The sequence below is a fragment of the Panonychus citri genome, unplaced genomic scaffold (genome assembly GCF_014898815.1).
Source record: "Panonychus citri isolate SS breed McGregor unplaced genomic scaffold, ASM1489881v1 Contig00095, whole genome shotgun sequence".
NCBI classification, from domain to species: Eukaryota; Metazoa; Arthropoda; class Arachnida; order Trombidiformes; family Tetranychidae; genus Panonychus; species Panonychus citri.
In genome coordinates, this window is record NW_026515500.1 from 442,135 (window position 1) to 469,714 (window position 27,580).

The 27,580-nt window shown below is 31.1% G+C and overlaps 1 protein-coding gene and 1 long non-coding RNA gene across 7 annotated transcripts in view; one reads left to right on the plus strand and one right to left on the minus strand.

Annotated features, from left to right (window-relative positions):
- Positions 1–201: 201 nt before the first annotated feature.
- Positions 202–27,580, minus strand: part of LOC128388006 (putative uncharacterized protein DDB_G0277255) — a 57,754-nt gene continuing 30,375 nt past the window's right edge. The window contains exons 1-2 of one of the 3 annotated variants that reach the window (XM_053347338.1): positions 2,758–2,883; positions 206–2,688 (exon numbers count right to left, since the gene is read on the minus strand). In XM_053347338.1, the coding sequence (XP_053203313.1) occupies positions 580–2,679 (2,100 nt within the window). In that variant the 5' untranslated portion in view covers positions 2,680–2,688; positions 2,758–2,883 and the 3' untranslated portion in view covers positions 206–579. Of the gene's footprint in view, positions 2,689–2,754; positions 2,884–27,580 lie in introns of those variants that run through there. The other 2 variants (XM_053347337.1, XM_053347336.1) reach the window with 2 other exon arrangements.
- Positions 3,017–6,298, plus strand: LOC128388018 (uncharacterized). 4 transcript variants are annotated; one of them, XR_008325206.1, is made up of 6 exons: positions 3,017–3,154; positions 3,347–3,616; positions 3,932–4,028; positions 4,173–4,236; positions 4,413–4,651; positions 4,955–6,298. It is a non-coding gene; the product is annotated as an uncharacterized LOC128388018 (long non-coding RNA). The 4 variants fall into 4 exon arrangements; XR_008325207.1 differs by lacking the exon at positions 4,413–4,651 and having other exon boundaries at positions 4,955–5,531; positions 5,641–6,295; XR_008325204.1 differs by lacking the exon at positions 4,413–4,651 and having other exon boundaries at positions 4,955–6,294.

A 27,580-nucleotide genomic window follows, 5' to 3' on the forward strand; every position in this document is an offset into this window, starting at 1 on the left:
CTCTTCGATTGTTATAATCAATTAAATTTAGTTTCCAGAAAACTTTCAATGTAAAACAATTTATTCTTGATAAATTATCGAATCATTTTCAATATTAACAGAAAAATAAAGGCTTCAATTCAGAGGAAAAGATTCACTGGTCACATGAGAAATTTGATTTTAATTGTACAAATTAATTAGTCTAAATCAAAGTATTGATTCCATTTTATTTGGTTCATAGAAAATAATAATAATAATTAATTCTTTACACAGTTGATTGATTTGATTATAAATAAGGAAAGAGAAATGAAAAACATTACATGACAGAATTAGATGAATTATTAATATTACAAAAGAAATTAAAACTAATTTGAGAAAAACAATTAAAATGGTGGAAGAAAAATTAAAAATTAAGGTTAAGTTAATAATTAAATTGTAAACAAACAAATTGATCATTACGATCATTTCATTGAGAAAGTCTAATAATAGTAATGTAATAGTTATAGTTATCAAATCAACACTTAAAGGATTAGTTGATTGAGTTGAGAATGGAAAACAAAAAATGTTAGTAATTAACATGTTGATTGATTGATTGGTTGATTATTTCTGTGAATATTTAAAACTTGCTCCATGTTGTTGATTAACATTGAACTGATCCTTACTCGAAGCGCCTCGGGCCAACATTTTCCTAAAGGCTGATTTAAAGTTGTCATTACAAAGAGCATAAAGAAAAGGGTTAATTGTTGAATTAAAGTAACCTAACCAAATGGCCATAGTGTGAATGAAATGATTGATACATGAACAATAAGCTGTCACAATGAAGACAATTATATAAGGTAACCAGCAGATCATGAAAGCACCAAGAATAACACCTAATTGTCGAGCTGCTTTTTTCTCTTGTCGAAGTCGAGAAGATTCAACTCGTCTCATTACATTTCGATGACTTTGAAACGATGATGGAGATAATTGTGAAAAAGAACCATGAACATGAACATGATGAGAATCACCAGTTGATTGTTGATTAATTACATGATGATGATGATGATGATTGAAACTCGACCCATTCTTATGATTAACTGTTGGATTATTATTATTATTATTGTAATCACTTGGGGAGATAAATTTATCTCCACTCGAAAAGGATGATTGAAACTTTGAACGACAATTCGATGTCCATTTTGATTTTGGACAATTACTTTTACCATTAACACTATTGGTCAATCCTTTTTTAATCTTTCTATTTGTGGTTAAATTGTTATTATTATTACTATTTTCTTTATAACCTAATCCATTGGACGGTGAACAATCAGTTTCATCACAAGATATTGAACTGGACAAATGGACATCATTAGGTGATGATAATGATACATTAGTTGATGGAGATGATGTTGATTTCCCTCGAGATCGATGGCACAATTTAGCTGCTTTACTCTTTAATCGGCCCATCATCATTTTAGAGGAAGAAGTTGATTGTTCATTATTAGAATGATAATATTTACTATTATCATGAGAATCATTTTTACTACAAATTGTTATATTATTCATATTTGTGATAATATTACTGTTATTGTTGTTGGCGGTGATTGTATTTGTGGTGTTGGTTGAGTTAACAGTTGATTGATTGTTGATACAATTGTTTGAAGGTTCAATGTATTCAACTTGAACATCAACATCTTTATAATCCTCTAATGAGTAAGCCCGATTACCTGCTTTAAGTACAATCAATTGTTTATAACGGTGAATATTATCATAATCTGTTAATCCATCTTGTTTAATTTCAATTGGTATTTCTAGATCACAATTGGCCTCGGAAACAATTTCCTGAGTAAATGTATCACTTGATGAACATCGGTCAATATTTTGATTGGAAAGTTTTAAAAGTCCACTTGGTACCAATGAAGGTGAACAATCAACCGATGATGAGGATAAACCAACGTTAACCGAAGGACAACAAACGGATATAATTCGAGGGTCATTATTAGTAGTACTTGTTGACCATTTGGTTCGTTTACTTGACCAAGTTTTCCGATAACTTTTACATCGATTACCAAAATGATGAATTGATTGTGGTGTTAAAGAAGATGATTGTCCATCATCTCTGGACATCGATAATCCCTCGCCCAGTCTACTTGCACTTGAAACACTACCTTTAATACCAGTAAGATGATGACCACCACCACCACCACCGCCATGGCTACTTGATGATCCGCCGATATCAAATTTACCTCGTCTCTTGATTTCCTTGTAAATCTTATAATAAAGTATCACCATAAGGGACATTGGAATTAAAAAATTAACCACCGATGTGGTTACCTTGAAAATTTTATCATCGGAAAATTCAGTCTCACAAACTGTCCCAACGTGCTTACGATTACCAAAATTGTACCAATGGTGCCAACCGATTATCGGTATAATCCAACAAGCGGCAAGTAACCAAACAACGACGATCATACCAAGAGCCCGTTTCTTGGTTCGTTTGCATAAATATTTAAGTGGACTTTTAATTGACCAGTAACGGTCAAGACTAAGGATAAGCAGGTTAAATATTGAGGCAGTTGAAGCAGTATAATCAATGATTAACCAAAATTGGCAAACAATTAAACCAAATATCCAATCACCGGTTAAAACGTAAGCAGATGAAATTGGCATCACAATTAAACCAACAATAAGATCAGCAATTGCCAAGCTTAATATGAACATATTACTAACCTGTAAGAAGAAGAAAAAAACCAAAATTAGATTAAACAATTAACATGATTAATTCAATTTTCTCACAACATTAACTCAGCTGATCGGTTGACCATGTGATCAACATTTTCCCTCACTAATTGTTTTCTTTGTTTCCTCTTCAAGTAACAACAACAAAGTAATTTATTAATAACAATTAACTTCAATTCTCCTTCCATCAAAATAGTTAAACATTGTAATCGAGTTAAAATTAATTTTGATTAATAGAAAATTAGAAAAAATGATTCTAAAGAAAAGTAAACATTTAGAAAAAAAAGTGAAAAAAGAACAATTGAAATTGTGATTTTCCATTTTCTTTTCTTTTGTTATTATTGTTTGTCTGCTCTTTCCTCCAATCTTCTTGTTTCAATAATTAATTGTGATTCCATTGTTTCTTTAAAATTTCTCTGTGTAATCAAATTATCATCTAATGAACGATTCAATTTTCGTAAGTAAATTTAACAATCAACTAAATGGTAACAATTTGTATCAATTGGTAAATTTTCAATTCTCCATTTTTCTATAGACAATGTTAGGCCTAAGAGAATGTCAATTTATTTATATTACTTATTGTTTCCAATGTGTTAATTTTGTTACAATCTTATTAACTAATGGTAATACTATTCTCTTTATCTTGTAGATTGATTCTAAAAAGCTAATCAACTTCTCATCCATTCCAATTAAATGTAAATAAAACATTTAATTTAATCATTTTATCCATTAATTTGTTGGTACAAAACATAAATCCAGTGTCTTCTGTTACTAATTCAATTTCAATAACTGATTTCAAGCTATAATGTGACAATAATACTACCAGCCAATTAAATCAACCATAAATAATCCTGATCATAATCATCATCAAGATAATCAACAACAATCAAAACCTTAAAAAGAGTCAACAACGAGAATGGTGAAAATTAAGCTTATATATTATGTTACAATTGATGATAATCTTCATTAGAGTAGATTTAAATTGTAACAACTAATCCTGTTAGTTAATTACAAATCTAATTGAATTAGAAACAAGTCTGAAAATGTCTCCCAATTAGGATAAGAAACAAATTTAACAAATTACATTACGTTAAATCAACACTCAATTCATTTAAATAGCAATTCGATTATCATTTAATATGAATTGTTCTAATTCCAAAAATAACTTGAAGATTCCATTCAATTAACGATAATATTCATGTTTAATTTACTAATTACATGTTTTATTAATTAGCTTGTATCATTATATCAAAATGACAACATAAATTGTACAGAATTAACTTCATCTTTCCTCAACAATTTACAAAAAAAACACTCACATCAAGTTAAAGGTTAGTAATTAACTTGTCATTTAAATTATGATTATAAGTTTCATGTTATCATTAATCTTGAAACCAAGTGATTAACTCGGATATTGAATTATTTCATGATTAGAATCCCTGAAAATAATTGTATCTCTTTACTTTATCATTTAGTTTGGGGAAATGAATCAACCGGAAGATGTTCAATAATCTCATCATGATGGAATCAATTTCCGAGGTAAGAAAAACTCTGATAATAATTAATTTCATTCAGTTTTCCAACTAATTATCTCATTAACAATTTAACCTAAATATCACTAATTACACTGACTTTCGATTAATTGACAAAATATTAATAATTTTACATTTCTCTTTTTTATTCAATCATTTGAATTGATAATTTTCTGTCAACAGTTTTGTCTTCATTCTAACTATATGATAATTGAAATGAATTGAAGAAAATCGATAATATTTCATATTATCATCATGTTTCTTTACAATTTATCTTCTCCTTGACTTATTTCAACAACATGAAATTATGATGATCATCATGTTATGAGTAATGATCATACGTATGTGCAAATTTCTTTTCACTCTTGATGATATGATGAAAGTCAATAAACAGAATGAAAAAGTTCATGATGTTCATGAAGGTAACTGATTTTCAAAGTAACTTTTATATATTTTTTTCTTAGAACTTTATCTTCCTCCATTGTACAGACTATTACATGATGTTCATTATCATCTCAACTGAATTTCATTTCTCATGTTTCAATGGAAAAAATATTGTTGACAAAGCATCTTGACTAAGAAAAGAGAGAAAAGTTCTTACGATAATAGAGTAACATATCAATTCGATCTCACTGAAGTTCAGTACATTCTGAACAGAGAGTAAAAACATTCTCTCTTTTTTTTCCCATTCTAACCTAATCTTTTCCTTCTCTCTAATGTTCTAGTTTTATAATGGAAATTCAGAGATTGGTTCTCATCCATAATAATTCTGGTATCGGTGCTCATGAAGATTCATAACTTATACGTTTCTTTTTCATGTAATGATTCCGACTTTAACTTAGGAACAAGATGATTCTCACTCATTCTTATCCCAATGCTCATCAAAATCTTCCTGTTCTATTGCATGATTTATCTAATAATCTAAAATTCCCTTCCTTGTTTACCCTGAATACTAACATGCTCATTATTTACCTTGAAATTTCATGAAATTCGGAGGCTATTTCTTGATGTTGATCATTATAATTGTGATCAAATGTTGAATTTCAACAAAAAATTTAACTCTGAATCCTTTGTTTGCTCAGTTGAAAAGCTCATATTCTGAACTTCCCCCTGAAAAAAAAGTACATCAACTGAAGAGCAAGAAAATCTCATGAGAGATGACAATTTAATCATATGAAAATTAAGTTGAAATGATTGTTATCATTAAATGTCAATGGATTCAATTGTTTGTAAAGGAAAAAGTTTCTCAAATATTCCCAATGATTTACTCATGAAAATGATGATAATGTTGATGAGCCAAAAGTAATCAATTTGCTTATTCATATTAACATGATATAAATAATAGTCTATATTATGATAAGTCAAATATCTTGAAATAACTCAGGGGATTCAATATTTATCTCTTCAACAGGATTATAAGGATTTCATGATAAACTTTCACGATTCCAAGTCAATATATTTTTTCCGCCATCGATTCAGTCATCATCATGGTCATCGCACAAATAAATGTTGATCTGACCCAAGAAAATGAATTCCATTGGATTGAAACTTTTCAAACAAAGAAAAGAAGAAAAAACTCTTCAGACTTTGTATCTAATATTATCTTCACCTGTCATCATCATGATGATCATGAACTTCTCTCTCTCTCTCTCCCTCTCTCCTCTGTCCAGAATTATTTGCTTCCAGATCACAGATTTATCTTGTAATATTCAGTCTCATGTTAACATGTAATGAAAAAACAAAATTCTATAACCTTGCAAATCTTATTACCTTAACATTTTAATCTTCCCCATGAATTCATGATAATGTTCATTGACATTTCAATTACATGTGACTGAGGAAAAGTTCATATCATGAATACGATGGTGGAAATGTTCAACTTTCTTTATTATTTTTCCAATAGAACAAAAAAATATTCTCATTCCTAATCTAATCTGTAATTCCCTGATATTCATGGTAATTTATTATTTATATATTATCATCATGTTCAATTTTATGATACTTTCAATTGTAAAAGTTGATTGTGATTAAATTTTTGATTAACCTTAGAAAAGGTAAAAATATGAATTTCCAATTGAATTATGCTGACAGATTAACATGGTAATCATAACATGATTTAATCTTTTTCCATCAAATTTGATTGTTCAACAATAAAATCAAACTTGATTCATTTAGTTAATTCTTGTAACCATTAAATGTATTTTGATTGACTGTTTAACTTTGATTACTGAGTTTTTTGCATCTCTTGTCTAATGAACAATTAGCTTAATCATTTCAATTGTTTACTTTCACTTGGACAGCTTAACTAACAGTAATCATTTTGTATGTAACTCTCAATGAATTACAAGTCAATTGACAATTTAATCAACTGTTAACAAACAATCAACCAACAGTTAAAACCTTGAACAAGTGAAAACTTGAATATACAACAAAAAATAATCTTTCATGATGATATTTTTTTTCCGCCATAAAGGTTTGAATTATATTCTTGTTTACCAACCAATTGAATTTCAATAGAGATGTTATCACTTTGATGTCCATGAGGATGAAATTTCATCAAGATCAACTGAGAATCAGGGAAGGAAACATTTACATGATGATCGAGTGAAAAGTAAATATTGAACCTTTCAAACTGGTTCAGGTTTATCGGTGAGCGATTCTCATGAAGATGATGAATATTTATTTCCAATTCTTGAACAATTATTGGTTAAACTGATTGGTTGACCTTTTCACCTTATAAATTGACGATTAGTCAGCATAAGAGAATTAATATCGAATACAGAATTTTCTTTTTTTTTCGCCTTCGGAAATCAATTCTATCGAAAAGTGAATCATCGCTTGTTGTATTTGTATCTTTATTGTTACAGAATTTATTGAATTTTGTTATAATATTTTATCCTCGGTTACCAATTGAAACATTTCAAACTCTGGAAACTCTAATATAATGTTATCAACATTGAAATGATCAAATTCTACTTATCACCAAGTTCCAACTCTGAATAGTTGCATCTTCAATCCCATGAGCTTAAAGGTAACAATTGTTTTCAGGTGAAATATCAGATTCTTTTTCCATGTTTACCTTTCTTTATTTGTAATCTATTTTCACCTACACTGATTCACACCAATTCACCTCGAGATAAAAGTAAGTCACTGATTCTGAATCTTCTTTATGAACAGAATCATACATCTTTTATTGTTATCATAATACTAATGTATCCTTTTAAATCTCTATTCATTCAGATCAGAACTTTATCAATCATCATGATTTGAATGATAAATTTTATTCTTTGCTCTTTTTTTCAATATCCCGATAGCATTGCATCAGTTTCAGAGTTACATTCTATTGGGACGAGAAAAGCTCTCTTCAAAGTACTCGAGTTGGATTCTGTCATGCGAGAATTGAGAGATAATCCCTTGGAAAATTTATTCCAATGAACAATAACTTTTGAGATAAACAAAGGGAAAACGATTCTTACATGATAGAGTTCAGTTTGAAACTGAATTTTCTCTCAATAACATTGAGAATTGGGCAACAGTTCACTTGAGTTCAAAGGTTATGCTCAACTCATCGGTCTGTGAAACGGAATTCTAGACATGATAGTTTAATTAAATTCACCTGAAAACCTTTAACGATTCAATTGTTAGTTTCTGTGATTCAGTTTGAATTTCATGGTAAATTTCATCATTATAATAGAAGATGAAAAGATGAGGATAAATGAGTATCATGAATGTGATTCCCACCTTTTACTTCCTGTCCCCTTTTGTGATATAATTTTTTCAATTGTAACAATTGAATTTCAAGAATTCTGAGACTTATCAGCATTCTCATGATAAATCTGAATTCTTTATGTAACATGTAAACGGATATAAGAAAAATTCATTTGCAATACAAATGAATTTACAACTTGAATTCCTATTTAAATTCCGATTCTAACATTTTCTTAGCAACATTTCCGTCTCAAAATAAAGAATTCAGGTGAAAACTAAGACTTTATCATGTAAAACTTTCTAATCAGAGAAATACTTGAGTAATTCAATTTAATTTCCAACTGAAAATTCAACAACAATAAGATTCAGATCAATTGTGAAATCGCAATGATATTGTTCATGATATTAAGATTGTGATTCTAATAAGCATTTCAATCAGCTGATGCTGGTCATGAAACTCATGATACCCATTGCATGAGTAACGGTGGCGATTAAATATTGATATAAATTATGTCACGTTCAAAATAATTGACAATAATTAAATTAACACGATGATTAGTTTAAGTGGTTTTATTAATCAAATGATTTGAAAGTTAATCAGGTGAATGTGAACCTTAGAATGACTGAAAGGATATTCTGATTACAATTCTAAATTCTCAGTTAATCTTTTCTTCTTGTTCTCATGGTTTCAAGTTTCTCCATGCATCAGCATAATTTCAAATTAAATTTCGTGGTACATTTTCAATGGATTTGAAAAGTTCTGGTTTTACTCTGATTCAGTTAGGTGGTAAGAATTGACTTCTAATCAAATATTGATATTGATTGGAATATCTATTTATCTTTGTGGCTTAAGTGTCTATATGAAATTGAATATGTTTTTATCATGTGGAAATTTGTTGAGATAAAAGTTCTGAGACGTGGGTGGAAATGAATTGATGAAGATTGTTAAGAAACTTTATCAAGAAACTTATCGACGGAATTTTTTTGTCGAACGTTTCAGAACTTTTCTCTCTCTCTCTCTCTCGAACTTCTCATGTTCCTAATGTCAACAGGGCATTTTTATCGGATAAAGTTTGAGAGAAAGAAAAATTAGTCATCATGAAGATGATGAGTCTCATGAATCACTCGAGTGTATGAGCTTCAGAGATGTTCATAGATTGAATAGAATCCACATGAAGAGAAAACTCTTGATAACTGAAGATGATGATGATGCATGAATAATCTCAAAAGATGATCACCATAAACCTATTGAACTAAATTCGCATTTTTCTTGGAATGATAACAAAAAAAAGTTCCAATTCACATTTACATTAAATTGAATCGATAATGAGAAAGGAAAACGTCGAGTTCATTACTATTATATTCATCAGGTTCCAATGGCGATAAACTGTAATGAAATTTCTCGATTTTGGGACAAGATCGATGACTGATCACCGAAAAAGAATCTATCAAAATGTTATAATATGTTCACATAATCGAGATTCAATCAAGTAGAAAAAGATTAATCGTTCTAATATTAAAAGTTAAACTCGGTGATTAATCAATGGAATGAATTTTAAAATCGTGATTATTGGACATTTGCATAGAAAATACTCCAAGGAAATACTCACGATTCCTCGATAAGTTCATTCATCGAGAATGTATTAATAGAAAGTTCAACGCATTTATCATTCGTTATTAAGTTTCAAGATTGTCTCTCGAAAATCATGTTGATCTAATCTCATTTGAGAGATAATTCCATATTGTAATCGACGAGATAATCTAATAACTTTCATCCAATAAATTTCATGTAACTTTTCATGTTCTTATCATGAGTTGGTTGAGAGAAAACATCAAATTAAAAGTTTCTTCATATTGATTAATGATCAGTTGTAAGAATCTCATTGATTAATAATAAGCCAATAGATGTAAATATTAACCATTTGATTACATTAAGCATAATCAAGATGATCAAAGAATTTGCTGAAAAAAAGTTTTCTGGATTAATATTTGTATTAGATAATTAATGCTACCATGATGATGGATGATTTTTGCATCAATCAACAATTTGGTTTAATGATTTAAGTTAATTGCTAACAAAAATCTTCCAATTTGAATTGGTAACGTTCGTCTAAATTACAATTCAAGTGGAACTGTTTTTTTGTATTTATATTATCAGGGAGACCAGTTAATTCATTGGGAGTAGGAAAAGTTTACAGGGGGTTTCATGATGATGATGAGACTGATTTGAGATCATTTATCATTGGAGATCCACACCCAATAAATAACAAATAACACTCACTGATGATCATGATAAGATAGTTTGAATAATATTCTTGATGTTGATTGTAATTCATTCAAGTGTTGATGATATTATTTCCTGATTTGCATAACTAAACCAGCATTACATTGGGTTGGTCATCATTCTGAATTCATTATTCCACTAATTCAATGGTCAATATGACATGTAAATGGAAAAGTTTTTGTTTTCCTCTCATTTTCACTCAATTTCCATGCAGAATTTGTATTCAACCTCTGTAACCAGAATTTTCTCAAACTTTTCTCACAACTTTATCATTTGTTTTTTTCTCCTCTCAATTCTTGAAGAAAATGTCCTTGTTGATAATCAACTGATAGAATAAAATAATAATAGATTATGATAATAACTACTAATGTAATTAACTTATTTTCCATCAGAGTTTAAGGATGAACAGGTTGATGAATGAAGTTCAGTGAATGTGTTACTAAAAGATTAATGAATCAAATCCCATGTAAATCAGAGGAAAAACAGATGAAGATTAACTGGAACTTTTTTCTTGCTGCTTATCCAAACGAATCTAAATAAACCTACTGGACAGAAAAGGTTTAAATGATATCGAGTTCACTTATCACGGATGATGAACTTTACTCAGCACTTAATCTCATGATATATTAGTTGATTCATTAAGAATTCGTATGCATAAATTGGTTACATTGTCACCATCAGTTCCTGGGAAATTACTGATAACTTTTACAGTTCATTTTAGTTTTGTCAATTTCTTTTCGCTTGATTATTCATGAGCTATTTTCAATTGTTGAACAGAAAATTTCAATATTCCAAATGAGTAAATTATTCTTACAGGGAGTGAGAAAATAATAATAATCTCTTTTTTATTCAATATTAAACTGACCAATCGAGATGAACTATTATGTAAATTGAGATACACGAAAATGATGATTACCTTAACAATTGACCTCAATAAACTCGTTATAAGGGATTGGGTCAATTTTTACATGAATTTCCCTGAAATTGAATGGAGAAAATGAAATTTATGTTAACTTTAGATTATATTAATAGACCTTGTATTCCCTTGAGCTGAATAGTTTCTTGAATTACCATAAGAGTTTAAATTGGAGGGAAAGAACTTGATGTTTCGAGTGTTGAAAATTACATGTAATGATTTATTGGGATGAGGTCACTTTTGGAATATATATTAGAATTTTTCTATTAAATTTTCAGTAACAATTTTTATGTTGTGAGAATTGTAGCTCTCTGAATACCCTTTGTGGGCTGTTGAACAAAATAATTACAATTTACGTGAATTTTCAATGTTAGAAGTGGGATAAGGTGGAAATTTATTCATTCACCCTGAATATTCATGAATACTTAGATTCTTGAAAAGCTGTTAGTGAATAAGTGGTTGAGATAATTATGATGATACAAATAAACAACAAACAGGATAACATACCCTGAGAATTATGAATTACATTGATTCAATTTTGAATAATGATAATGATGAAATTGAAGATCAGATAATAACATGATAAGATGTAATCAAGAATCTTGGTTAACTCATTATCAACATTTTCCCATGAAAGTAATTAAAATTGAACCATGAATAAATTGAATAGCATGGTAACAATTTAGATATAAACAATTGGTTATCTAATATTTTGTTTTTCTTGTGAAAAGCTGAAACTCATGAAGAACCATGAGTAGTATGAAAACCTCCGCTTCTGAGCCAGAAGCGGAAACGGAAATGGGGGTGGGGATCAGAGAACGTTCTAGAACATTCTAGAAAGTTCAATGAACTGTCTGGGATGACGTCAATAGTGTCCTTGAAACCATCATTCGATGTTAGGACTAATGAACTGAGTAGAATGACGTAATAAAAGATGATGCAATAAAAATAGGTATAAAAAGCACTAGTCTTTGTTAGTTAACTATTAGTATCAAAATGTGGACAGATCAAGTTGTGTTTAATTATGGTGCAAGTGGTCTAAAAGCCAATCTAATAATTGATATTGTTAAAAATGAAAATTTGACAGTAAAGATAACTGAATGGGCGCATAGTGCACCAGCAGGATATGATGAAATCGATGGACCAAATTGGACTGTTGTGGTCTCTTTCGTTACATTCAAACGTTTAAAAGCTCTTGTTGACCAAATAGATTATGACAATCTCCCGAATAAATTGACATTTGGCCATGTTAAAGCGGATTTGGAGTTGATGAAGCTACTGAAGAGCAAAGAATTCTCAGAGAAATATGAATCTTTCTTGGTCAAAAATGATTTAATATAAGAATAAAGTTATTAAAAAATGTATAAATACTTGTAACAATTTATTTAATCGGTCAATCATGAGTGATCTAGTCTACGTTGCTGCTTTTCCTCGCTCTAACCATTCTCATAATCTTTAGGTATTATTTCATCATCTCTTTTGTTCAAAATGAAAATAGCTAATCTCGTGTCATTATGGGACTATGGTCAAAAAATTCCTCTCAACAATCGAATGAAAAAATTCAATGCAGATGTAATAAAAAATGGTCTACAGACTCTTCTAACATTTGAATCAGGAAAAATTATTGCCACAGGATGTAAAACAATAAAACAAGCTCGTGTTCATGTTCAATCTGTTTATCCAGGAGCCAAATTTATTCGTATTGTTAACATCACAGCATCTGCTTTTCTTAGAAGTAAACCCAATATTGAAAATCTACCTGGAGTGAGTTATGAACCTGAAATTTTTCCTGCATATATTTGGAGAAAAGATAAATTATGCGTTGTTTATTACTCAACCGGAAAGTTAATCGTTACTGGAGCTAAGTCTTACAAAGGGTTGCAAGAGATGTTCAATGAGTTCAAAACTCTGGTAGGTATAAAAAGGGAAGTGAAACGAGGTGAAAATTCATTATAAATCAAGCGTTCAACATGTCAACATTAAACTGGTTATCGTTAAATCCTATTAAAATCAACAAGTACAATTTAACTATTTCATGGGGTGAACTCAGAAATGGTGAGATTAGATGTGCAAGAGTAGATCTACGTGAGTTCATCGAAGACAAACCTACATTGGCTGGTGTTAATCTAACTAGACGTGAACTCAGTGGACTTGGTGATTTCTGTAATTCGAAGATAGACGAAATTGGAGCCACGGAAACAATAGAAGAACTAACAATCGAAAACAATGACAATGGAATTACTCTATCTAAAAGAAATCGGAGACTTTGTATAGATAAAGTTGTTGTTCCAACAGTAAATGCTCTAATCCCTGGTGTTGTTTACTTAATGGAAATGTTATCACCTGTAATCTACTCGTCAAGGACTCTAAAGGCTCATTATTTTTGCAGACGTTTTATCTTAGCAACATTGATAAAGGAAACCGGTCGTATTGATCAACCTTGGAAAGAAGAAGAAATGATTATCAACGGAAAACTAACGAAAGAAAGCTCTAATCAACTCATAACTAATTCTGATCAAATATGGCAAGACTATGCAAGTAATTACATCAACACGATGGCCACGTGAACACATCCCAAGGTTATCTTTATGAAAAAACTCAACGGTGACTTCTTGAAGGGATTGGTTGATGCTCATACTGAGAATCCCGCCCTCTTGCGGTCTTTACTGTATATGAACCAAATGTTTAGTATAAATAAAGAGAGTCAATGTTAGTTGACATCAGTTCATTAAATCATCATGGAATATATTTGTTGTTACTTTGATGCTCAAGGTTTCTATTACAATGATAAGTTCTATCCTCGTGAGTTTGCTATCCATAACAAGACGGGTACTAGTGTTTTCAGCGTTGATCATGGTATCAAGTACCAAGACCTATCTTGGTATGAAAAACGATCAGCCTCCCACTGCATGCGAAACCTTCACGGTTTGCCGTTCGATGCCAAGCGAGGAATAAGCCTCACCGCTATGAAGACTCTTCTGATTACATTTTACGAGGCTAATGTTAACCCTGATCAATATCTAGTAGCCTGTAAGTCGAAAGAATCAGAGTCTATCCTTAGCCTTTGGTATTCCTAGAATCAATCTTGAAAGACTTGGTGGTACTGGAATTCATTGAAATCAGTTCTACCCTTGTTCTCCATAATGGCCCAGGTAAGTGTAGTTTAAATGCCGTTATGGGAATGAGCAAGTGGGTCGAAAAGGTAAAAACCTGATTTAATTGACTTTAAAAGAAAGATTGTTCACCGAGAAAAGAAGACAAAGATCGTAAAGATGGATGGCCAGACAGTTATGGAACACTTGTCTAATTTTGAAAAATTGAAATGAAAAATAACAAATAAACATGATTCATTATAAAATCTATTTGCGTCACCTTTTACTATGTTAGTTGCCGGTCCAACGGGTTGTGGAAAACTGAATTTGTTAAACAATTGATTGACAATTCAAAGATAATTAGTAAACCTATTCCAGAAAGATGTGTATATTTCTATGGTGAATATCAAGACAAGTTCAATGAATTTCAAAATGTTGAATTTATTCGCGGTTTACGGAAGACACGATAAACTCATTAGGTAAAAACCAACATGGATAATCATCGATGATTTAATGCATGAGTCAGCCAGTTCAAAACTAATCTCAGAATTGTTTACAAAAGGAAGTCATCACCGAAATTTATCAATAATTTTAATTGTACAAAATTTTTTCATTCGCGGAAGTGAGAGTAGAAATATCTCACTTAACTCACAATATATAACCTTATTCAAAAATCCACGTGATCAATCAATAGCAACAATTGTTGCTCGACAAATGTTCCCTCGTAAAATAGCCAAGTTCCAAAAGATCTATGAAGATGCTACGTCACTCCCTTACTCTTACCTTTTTATTGACTTAAAACCTGCAACACCAAATGAAGTTCGACTTCTATCAAATATTTTCACTATACCAATAATAGCTTATCAACTATGATTATATAAGATTAACTAAACTAGATAAATTAAGAAAATGTCAGTCAAAAGAGCGATAAAAGTTTTACCTACTCTACGTCAGTTGGCAAAGACAAAGCAAAAGTTAAAAAGAAAGAAAATACTGGCTAAATGTCCTTGTCAGGTTTATACGGTTTTAGGTGACATCTCAAAAAACATTCTTAAAGGAAAGATAAAAGTTCCACCTAAAAGTCTAAGTAAACTCAAATTGTATAAGACTCAAATGAGATCATTGGCACGAAATAAAAGCAAAGCTAGTATGCAAAGGATTTTGAATCAAAAAGGTGGCGCTCTTCTTCCATTACTACTCAAACCAGCCTTATCTCTTTTAGCATCTTTAGTAGCCAGTAAAATAGCCAAATGAACACAGTGACCCGTATGTTGCTAGTTCCGGAGGATCGTTTCAAGGACCCAACTAATGTTCTGTTGAAATCATCTATCCCAAATGACAGAAAAGTGAGATTAATTAATAATCTTAAAATTCGTGACCTTGACAAAAAAGAAGATAAACGTAATCTATCAACTATTTTGAATTCAAATCTATCAGCTAATCAAAAACAGGTTCTGATTGAAGGATTAATCGGAAAAGCAACAATGAAAGTTGATACAGGTGTTCAAGGTGAACAAGAATTACCAGTCATTCCAGACGAGTCAACACTAGCTTTTCAGACCCCTAAATCTGATCTATCACCATCAGATAATGATACAACAATGTTAAATTTAGATGCATGGACAATGAGTGATAAAACACCATCTGTTGAAACACAAAGTCTACCTACAACTCTTTTCGATTTACCATCAACAAGTAACACAACGAAACCCTCGAGAGCTAAAAGTGGTTTATCTCTAAATATTAGGAATAGCTCAAACGATCTTGAATTAGCAATAAGGAATATACCAAGTTTAGTCTCATCAACAAATAAAATAATAAGGGACGATGGAAAAGTGTTTGAAAGAAGTAATCTGTCTGATATTGTTAAGTATCTATTGAGTGAGACAGGTGGCGCTAGAAAACCTGATGGTGCCGGTTATGTTGTTGAGGTTATAAGAACTGAAAAGCCTGAGCTGCTAAAGCTAATTAAAAATCCATTAGTATCCAAGAGAAAAGAGTCACAAACATGGGATCAGCTACAGAAAGCATCAGAGAAGGTTACATATCGCCGGAGAGCTCGGGAAGTTTCGGAGGAGTCAGACGACTTTTCGAGTTAGTTAAAAATAGAGCTAAATTATCACAAGTTGAACAATGGTTGAAAAGTCAAGATACTTATGTTTTATTCAAACAAGTACGTAGAAACTTTCCAAGATTACCAATACTTGTAAATAAACCATTCGAACAATGGCAGATTGATTTAATGGACATTTCATGGAATCATAAAGACAATGATGGAGTTCGTTATCTTCTTAACATAATCGATTGTTTCAGTCGTTATGTTTGGTGTGTCCCTCTCAAAACAAAAAACTCTGATGAAGTTGCTAATGCTATGGAATCAATTCTAGTTAAAAAAGCTCCTGAAAAAATCCAGAGTGATCAAGGAAAAGAGTTTCTAAATTCAAAGTTCAAGGATCTATGTAAAAAGTATAATGTTAATTTCTTCACAACAACAGATGACGCAACAAAGTGTGCAATTGTAGAAAGGTTCAATAGGACATTGAGAACAAGATTATATCGTTATCTCTATTACTATAATACAAAAAGATATATTGATGATCTTCAGAAGATTATTAAATCATATAATAACTCATTTCATCGAACTATTCAAATGTCTCCTAGCGATGTTAACGATGATAATAAAGTTCAAGTTCTATTGAATATAAGGAAAACACACCCAGAAAATAAAGCCAAACAAAAGCCGTTTAAAGTTGAAGATCCTGTAAGGATAACCAGGCGTAAAGGAACATTTGAAAAAGGATCAACCAGTAATTTTAAAGAAGAAATTTTTTACGTTACTAAAGTTAAAGAAAACGCCCCAAGGGTATATCTATAAATTAAGAGATTATGATGGGAAGCGATCACTTCAATTTTTTATCATTATGAGCTTGCATTAGCTACTGAGCCTCAGACGTATAAGATAGAAAAAGTTCTTAAAACTAGAATTAATTCAAATACAAAAAAGAAAGAATATTTTGTTAAGTGGTTAGGATATCCATCTAAATTCAATTCGTGGGTGCAAGATGTCGAATCAATATGATGAGTATTTCATCGAAGCTGTTTCAAATGCTTCAATGGATCTTTTCCCTGAAAATACGTTAACCAAGTTTACTAATCGTCTTCAACAAAACATCAACCTTGAAGGTGAATGGTTAGTTGGAATACAAGAAATTTTCTACCCAGTTGACTTATCACCATCAAGAAGTGTTATAAGTGGAGTGATTGTGTCAGCATTTGGTGAACATGAATTTCGAGTTACATTGACGGAGACAGATGATATTCAAAAATTTGTTTCAAAATTCAATGAAACAATGGAGCGATTATTCAAAAAGAAAAAAGAAGAGATTATTATTGAACCACCAAGAAAAAAACGTTATACTCTTAAACAACTTTCCGATCTACCTGATTCAGAATATGAAATTATTGGAAGTGATAAACTGGAGGCCGAATTGAAAGACATCATGTCACAGTTAAAGGATGATGAAGTCGATAAAACAATTCCGTTGAAACGTCTGGTTGAACTTAGGATCTCAAGTCTTAAAAGAGATAAAGAATTGGGTAATAAGATCAAGCAAATTGAAATTTTACACAAGTCAATAGAAACATTGAATCTTGATATCAAGAACAAAGAAAATTCCATCACTGAATTAACCAAAGCATGGTCAGACAGAGGAATCAAATTGGAATCAGCTAAAGGAGATGAAGAAAGTCTGAAACTTCGTATTACCGAACTCAACAAAAAATTGGAAAAGGCTGAGAATGATCATCATGAAATGGGTGACAAGTACAATTTACTTGTTATCAAACATGATTCACTAGAAAAAGGAAAAAATCGAATTTCTAAAGACAAAGAGAGTCTCGATATTGATCTACAAAACTTGAATGCTGAAATCGGAACAAAAGAAAGTGAAATCGAGGTGTTGAAACAAAAGTTGAGTACAAGTGAAAACGATCAACGTTTAAATGATGCTGAAAATGAGAAAGTCAAATGTATCAAAAAGTATGAAGAAATAGTTAATGAGAAAGATAAAGTTGATTTAGTTTTGAAACAAAAGGTAACAGAGATTGATGAATGTCAAAAACAAATAACAAAACTACAGGAATTAATAAATGAAAATAAAAAACTTCAAGATGAAATAAAAATAGGGAAAGCTGAAATTGCTATCGTACAGAAAGAAAAAACTGATTTGAAAGCTAAAGTCAGCGAACTTGATGAAAAACTAAAAAAAGAAGAAAAAGATCACGAAGAGATGATTGCAAAGTATAATCATTTGATTTCTGACTACAAGTCTTTAGAAGTTGATAAGAAAAGAATTGCTATGGAAAAAGAAAGTCTTGACCTTGATCTCCAAAACCTGAATGCGATAATTTCTACCAAAGAAAGAGAAATTGAGTCACTCAAAAAAAGATTAACTGATGTTGCTCACCCTCCAGCCGTTATTGCAGCAGAAATCGAAATGAATCGATTCAAACAGAAGTATGAAGATTTGGACAATGAAAAAAAGAAACTTGATGGAATTTTGCTACAAAAAAATTCAGAGATTCAAGATTGTCAGTCAAAAATCACCGACTTACAAAATGTGATGGATGCTAATAAAAAGTTACAAGATGAGATTTCAACTATAAGATCTCAACTTGATAAAAGCAATAATGATAAAACAAATGTTGAAAAGGAAGTACGTGATTATAAAACTAAATTAAGTAACTCAGAAAATGATTTAATCCAAACGAGAAAACTGTTAGAAAATACTAAATCGCAACATAAAAAAGAAGCAAATCTATTAAAGGAGCAATTGGAAAAGTTTATTGGACAAAAAAAGGTGAGCAAAGATAAACCAATAGAAAAAGATGGAGATAAGCCGATCAGAATGGAGTATTCTGGTGGATTCATTTCAATTTTGAGAGGATGGCTTGGAGGTAAAAAAACTACACCAAAATTTTATGACTCATCAGTTGTCAGCGCTCTTGGATTTTTGAAGATCCTTCCAAACTACTTGCGGTTGAAGCAAAAGTAACTGCGCCTCGTGCTGCGGACCTCACTGCTAGGTCAAGTCTCTTATTTGTCTATTCTGATATTGTTGCTCCTCATTTTGTTGGTGATAAACTCGCGAGAGTGTTAAAATTTTACCTCTCAAAAAGGTCAAAAACATGACATGGTCCACGAAAGATTTACTAAACCATTTTATTATCCTGTAAGAACAAATAAAATAGAAGATGTAAACTTCATTTTAACTGATGAAGTGGGTAATCCAGTTGAATTTGCCTCTGGACGAGTATTAATTGGTCTTCATCTGAAAAGATTTGTATAAGATGAAACAAATAATACATTAATAAAAATTAAAATGCAAAGAAAAGTCTATTGTCCCCTTCATTCTGATTTTAGATCATTTTACAACTCCCAAGCTGGATCAGGTTTCTCTGATATCGAAGTATTCAGAGGTGCACCTTATCAGAGAGGATATGGTATTGGAAGTCTCATCTCGAGATTTGCCTTACCCGTTTTAAAATTTTTAGGGAAAAGAGCGTTAAAAACAGGAATAAGTGTTGGTCAAGATGTGTTAGAGAAAAAGAATTTTAAACAAGCTCTCAAAGAGAGAGGAAAGGAGGGACTAAAAACTATTGCTCAAGATACATTGTCAAAAGCTGGTAATCTTCTAAATCAATCTGGTAGAGGAATCAAACGGAAAAGAAGAGGGTATAAGAAGGTAAAACGAAGGAAAAGAGACATTTTCAATTAATTATGGAGTATCTTCACCCATCATCCGTTCCCTCATCAAAGAGTGAACTTTCTCTCTTCAAAGTTCCACCTACACAAGTCGCAATTGATTCAACATATGATGTTGAATATAGACCTTCAGCATCTTTAGAAAGTGCTACTGTTCATGAAATTAACATTCCAGCATCAGAAGACTTTACTGATTTGTCACAAACGATGTTACATCTTGGCCTTGAAGTCCTAACTGATGATAACGTTAAAGTTTCAGATGATAAAGTTAAATGTGTTGAAAATTTCGCAAACTCAATTTTTGATCAAATTGATTTTTTTCTTGGTACTGTTAATACATCGCAGGCTAACAATATGTATCACTATACTTCTTACATTGAAGACTTACTCTTCCGTCATCCTACCAAAGCAGATATTAGTAGATATGATAAATCAGTTCACATAAAAAATAATATTGAATTGTACTTTAGATTACATTTACCAATGTTAACACAAGACAAGTTATTGATTAATGGTATGCCTTTAATGTTTAGATTTACGAGAAGTCCACGTAGTTTTCCTATTATTGCTGAAACTGGTTCATTCAGAATTAAATTAACGAAACTTGCAATTCATATGAAACGAGTTAAACTTTTCCCTGACGCTCAAACTGGAATCATATCAGCTTTGAATAATTCAAATGCAAATTATTTTATCATAAGAAATGAAGTCAAGAGCTTCTCGTTAAGTAAAGGTCTAAGTTCAGCAACAATGGAAAATATCTTCGCTGGGATTTTACCTCGTCGATTAATCATTGGATTTGTTGAAGAAAGTGCTTATTCTGGAGACATAAAGATGGACCCGTATAAATTTGAGAATTTAAAAATAAAACAAATTTCTCTTAGTGTCGACGGAAACACAATACCGAGTATTCCATATCAACCAGATTTTCCTGATAATTGTATGAGGGAGTATGTAAATTTATTTCGTGTTCTAGGACAAGACGAAGGAATCCTCAAATTGACTTGTCTTATGATGATTACAAAAGTAAAAAAACATTATTTGCCTTTGACATTGGTGGAGCTCTTGGTGGTGAGTCAGGATCTTTATCATTGTTAAAAAGAGGTGCAATTAGATTAGAAATTAGATTCACATCGGAAACAACAAAACAATATAAGATAATTGTATTTGCTCAGTTTGATAATTTAATTTCAATCGATAAAGACAGAAATGTTTACCTAGATTACTAATGTTAACGACAATTGATATTACTAGATTACTCAGGAAAATATCATATTTTGGTGGTGTTTATCCAATCAATCGTTTACCATTAATTTCAAAAACCAAGGTCTCTGATAATTAATCTTGATCCTAGTTACAGACCTGGATCACATTGGGTTGCAGTGCACTTTTATTCTAATGGAACTGCCTTTTATTTTGATTCTTATGGCAGACAGCCGGAGGGGAAATTTTAACGTTAATCGAACGGTTTGCACCCAGAGGATATGAATTTTCAAGGATGAAGTATCAAAATGATTCAACTACATCTTGTGGTTACTTTTGTGTGTTATTTGTTATCATGGCTGATCAGAAAAACAAGTTTTTAAAGTTGTTTGAGAAATGTAAAACAGAAAAAAATGAAAAAACCTTGAGTTACTTAATAAAGAGCTTTATTGATTAATCTTGAAATGCCCGTAAGCGTAAGAATTTATTTTATCGTTTAACAAATATCGTTTATCTTCAAATGGTGAGATGGCAATTTTTTCATTTTTATACATTGAAATTTTATGATTTTCAGATCCTATTCTTCTCGTTATCTCTTTATGACATCTCTCTTCATATAAACTCCGTTTGTAGTCGTCAAAGCTCATTTTTTTTTCCACAACAGCTTTTTGTATTCCTTTTGCCCTCTTCTTCTCCCCTTTAGATGATTTAATTATATAAAGCTTGGGCTTAATTGCAATAACTTCGTGTATTGCGTCACCTGTCATCTCATCTTTTAAACAACCAATTTTTTTCTTATTCAAATTTGAATAGAGAGGATGAGATTGGTCCAAGTCACTGAAATCCATAATGTCCTCAAAATTTTTCATATCACCAATTAGTGAATTGGTCTTGATCTCTAGAATGAATGAATCTGTATCAGAGTAGACCAAAGTTACATTTTCTTTATAAAATGATTTGAAACGATCATAATAAAGTTTGTAGACATGTAATTTCGATAACTCTAAAACACTAAATCCAGCAACGATAGCTTTGTCCATCAATACTTTTTCAGGTTTTTTCTGTATCAAAACTTTATCTTCATTGAGTATTTTAAATCTTTGACAAAACGGATTGGCTATTTTTTTAGTAGCAATTTTTTCACTCATTACTAAATCAACATTTACATGTTTTCTTTTGTCCTCCATAAGTTTTCCATAGATACTGTTGACAAAAAGTTTATATAATGATGATGTGAATGAGTCAACAGCTTGATGACGTTTCAATGTACAAAAGTCAATGTAAGGTTTTAACCATGCCTTTTGCTTGAATGTTATCACTCGATGAATCTTATCAACAATTAATCCATTTTGTAAGTAGAATTTTAAATTACGATAATGTAAGACATATCTTTTACGAGGTAAAAATGTTGATACAAGTTTTTCTGATGATGATGGTTTAGTTCCTTGCAGGTTGAGCTGATCAAAGAGATTAAGAGTGTATGGGCTCAACATATTTTTATCAATTTTCATCCGATGAGGTGCCATTGGGAAATCATTATGAAGCTCATGAAGAGATTCAGGGTAAATAAGATCGAGTTCTAAAATATAACCATCATCAGCATCATCTTCTGTATTGATAATCATTTGAATCAACTCAAACTCATCCGACCAATTGAACCACTTGTAAGAGCTAAACGGTAATACATCAATCATTGCACTTCCATAAAGATTATTAACATCAAAGTATAATAAATGAATTTGATCACCGCCATCGTAACATGGTGTCTCAGGATTATTAGCGATAGCATGACGTTTAGCAACAGTTGTGAATCCACCTCTAATTCCATTTTCAATCATTAATAACATATCAATTTGAGTGAAAAGTTCAATTGATATTTTCAACATTTTAAGTGCTGCAGCGAATGATAAACCAGGACAAGTCATATAATGAGGTGGATCGATTCCAAAATCACTTAAGCTTGTATCGCGAAAGTTTTCAAAAACAGCTGCTAACATATAAATGTCTACTTTCAGATACAAATCAATCAGATCTCCTAATTTTTCACATTTGAATTGTGACCAAATTCTCTCTAGTCTTTGATACATTTCATCACTAATGTGTGAATCATTAAGAGATGAATAGAATAGCTCCTTAGCAGGGAGATTGCGTTCATCAAACTTATCAATTCCAGTTAGATATTCGTATGGAAGAGTAGCTTTACCCATCAGATCTTTTAAATCAAGATCAAACCACTCTTGTTCTAGAAACTTTTTCTTGTCATCAATTGATAAGTTTTTACTCAATGTATCGAGAGAAGCAGGTAAAAATCCATAAGAATCTAGGAAGGCGAACTCATCCACATACCAACCAATGTATTTTTCCATAGTTGTGGGTATAATTTTGAGATTGTCGGAGAATGATGAGCTGTTGATTGTGTCAATGATAATGTGACCATCATAATTTTTCAAATTGTGGAATATAATTGGAATTCGCGTTGGAATTTGATAATTAACATTACAATTATTATGAGCGGCACCTCTGAACTCTCCAGTGAAATGATCATGATCAGCCACTCGATCGTCTCTTAATGGTTTCTCACATATCCAACAGTTGATAGCATTTATCATTTCACCTTCAATTTCACTCGTCATCACTAATGGTTTTTGAGCTTGTTTAGTGTACAAAGCAGCATTTATCGCTGACTTTTTAAGATTTTCAAGAAAGTCAGGGATCAAATTTTCACCATGTTTAAATTGTTTATCAATTACTTTTTTGTTCCAATCAACAACAATGTAACCATAACTACAAGGTAAATGAACAAATGGTCTCTTAGGATCGTTGGTTGGAACATTAAGACATTCAAAGTCACAATAAACGATGATCGGGTGTTTGACCTCTTTTTTAAGATCTTTACGTTCGCAAAAGTTCCTCCTTGGTTTATTTTCAGTTGGAAACGGCATGACAATTTTTTGCGCAGGTTTAGTTGAACAATCCATCAGATGATTGTCTAACTGCCATTGAAATCGGAAACCAGAAAGACATCGCTCGCAATGAGCTCTATGCCATCCACTCCTTCGGTTCAAAAGTCTTTGAAAGTTTGAAATTGTATAGTAATGATCATCATACCAAAATAAACGGACATGGTGAGGAGCTTGTTTGTTACTCACTCGCAGTGGTACAACATACTTTTGATTTGTATCATATGTGAAAACACTTACACTTATTTCATTTTTCGATTCGAATTTGGTGATTTGATCAATGTCAACTTTGCCTCTGAACTTCTGGAAGTTGTGGTGGTTTATTAAATTATTATATTGGGTTATTCTTGATGGGTGACTTGGATTGTAAATACCACATAAAACACTGTACATGAAACAATCATTGTCACATTCGATTGTTATTATACACTTTTTACTTATCAATTCCTGGGGTAACTTTTTTGCAAAGCAACCTCCGCGATGTGGTTTATATTTTGCAATCCAAATAGTCATCTCAGGAATGTCCATTATCCAGAAACCACTACCCTTTTCAGTGAACTGTTCGATTATCTCTTTCATTTCCAAGAAACTTTCATCTATAGAATGAAGAATATCAGTTGCTGGTAATAGTGATTTGAATATTGATGGAATATTTGTTTCGACTACTTCATCTATACCCACTTTTTGGAACATCACATTTAAGAAAATCATGTATTTTACAGGACCTAGTTCCTGTAACGATGAGAGAAGTAGATTATACAGTTGAAGTTGTATCCTCTTTTTCACAAGATCTATGTCAATTAATCCATCTAACTTTCGTTGATAAACACGAAAAACTTTACGGAAGGCTGAATGTTTAAGAGTAAATGATGATAATGATTCCGATGGTCTAGGTAATTCCATAAGTGATTGTGATGAACATACATTTTTATGGGCATTGAGTCTGTATCTGTTGGAAAAATAATGTCTACAGGATGGGCACTTGAATTTCACTTTTTCTTTGTTTTTTGTTGGCTTAACTTTTTTAATATCACTGATAATTGATTCTTGTTGGAGAAAAATGTCCATTCGTCTATCCTCTGTTGAACTACACTCATGTGATAAATAGTCGATTAATATTTCTGCTTCAAATTGACAACTTGGACAAACAAAAGAGTCCTTAGATTTTTTAGCTGGTGATTGCTCAAAAATGTCCATTCTTTTACAACTACCCACACAACAATGATGAGATAAATAATCCCCGAGATTAGAATATGAATGAAAGCAACAAGTGCACTTCATAACCTGAAAATAGATAATTAGTTATACATTAAAAAATTACACGATGAATGAATGAGAAAGGAGATTAAAATTGATTTCAATATTTAATAATTTTGTAAATAAAACTTCCAGTGAGTTACACCTCTTTTCAATACAGAAATGGTTTCATTAATTCTTGATATAACAATAAAGTTTTTAGAATTTTTAACTAATTTTCTTTTTGCTCTTTCAAGTTTGATTATTTTCCCATAGAGTTCGATAATTTTAGATTTAACTCTTCCTCGCATTACAACTTTCCTCACTCTCCTCTCTCTATCGATAAACTCTTCCCAAAGTCGCTCGAATCGCCCTCCGTCCAATTCCATAGGATCAAAAGAATAGTTATCTATGTTGTATCTATTCATAATTTGTTCAAACTAAAACAAAAAAATTAAATATTAAAATCAATTTTGATTACAAAAAGTTAAACTTACTTCATGAGATAGTTCCATTTTTCTGGTACAGTTAACTTACAGTTAGATCCCCAAACACTAGAAATAATGAAACATGAATGAGAAAAATTTTTCAAGATCTCGGGTTTTATATCATCCTTGACCGTTAAATTTATCATTTGAATTACAACCACTCACCGTGCATCATTTAATTTGAGGCGGAGCTTAACCTCAGCAAGTTTTTCCCGGGCTGGTTTATGTATTTTATGATCAATGATTAAGTCAGGTCTAAAATACCCTCGAATGGAATGATAATATTGAGTAACATCTTCCACATTGCTATTCCATGTAGAAAAACAATAATCTATTTGTTTAACTGTAAACAATCCTTCATATTTTTTGTATTCAAAAAAAGCTATCTCAAGAGAAAAAGCGTATTTAGTAAATTGAAGGTTCATCTCTCTGGAATAACTATAGTTTTTTATTGATGGAATAAGATTGACTGGCTCAAAATAAGGTCGGATTTTTGGCTCAATGTGCCATCCACGATTTTTAAGTTCCTCACGCTTTATCCGTTCCATACACCCTGGTTTTCGAGGTTGACGATCACCATCAATGTCAATACCAACAACATGTAACATTATATTCCGTATTTTAGAAAAACACAAACCACAGTAAACACACATCCATTGCCATTGCCAATCGTTGTTACCTAAATTTTCATTTACTAAATAAAAAACAATGAAAAATAAATTTTTCTCATAAATAAGAACTCACCATATGGAGATGAAATAATCCGCATTTTTGGTCTAAATTTTGGCGGACAGGCACGATTTATTAAAGGAAAAGGTCAAATTCTTTTATACCGAAACACGGATTTTCAAACCGAAAATATCATGAGGATGACGATTTTTCTTCATCTTCTAACCTTTCTCTCACACACTTTAGGTATATCTCATCACTAAACATGATTATCAATTGAAGTAAAAACCTGAGAAGGAAATTCTATTTATCCTGATTTTGCACACGGTACCGAGTTTAAAAGAGAGTACAAATAAAAGTAAAAGAGAAAATTTTTAATGAAAAACAAAAAAGGTATTGCATACCGATTGCAAATCAGATTTAAATATGATTTGGTATATCAGGGTGGTAACGATTTATATTTTCTTTTATATATTTACGTTCAAACTTTTTGTATCCAATGTATAATAAATAATCAAGATAGTTAATCTCTGATTTGATCCACATATTTTCCCATTCTGACCGTCCATTGAATCGCATTTCGATTTCCAATAGTTTTTTGTGCCCAAATATTGTTGCATAATCATTTATAAACTGTTTCTTTTCCTCGGTCAACCACTCATCAGCTGCGTTTTTCATTGTATGGAGAAGCAGCCAAAACTTCAAGTCGGTCATGACGGGAACGTTTTCGATGTTTTCCTGAAATAGGTAAAAAGAATATTGTTGAATTTATAAAGTAGAGATTATTTAAACTTAAAGCAGAAGAGATAGATAAACATACCATTATTTGTTGATTTTGAATTTAAACGTACTTTCCAAGGTATAAATTTGCTTTGATAATTTTCTTTGGCTTATTTTTTCTTTTATATTTTTTTTCAAGGTTTTCTTGAAGAAGTTATCAAGGAGCTCGCGATTGTGAAATAAATAATCGAGATAATAATATTAATTCTCATGTTAAATTTTTAATTGATAAGGTTTTAGTAAAATTTTAA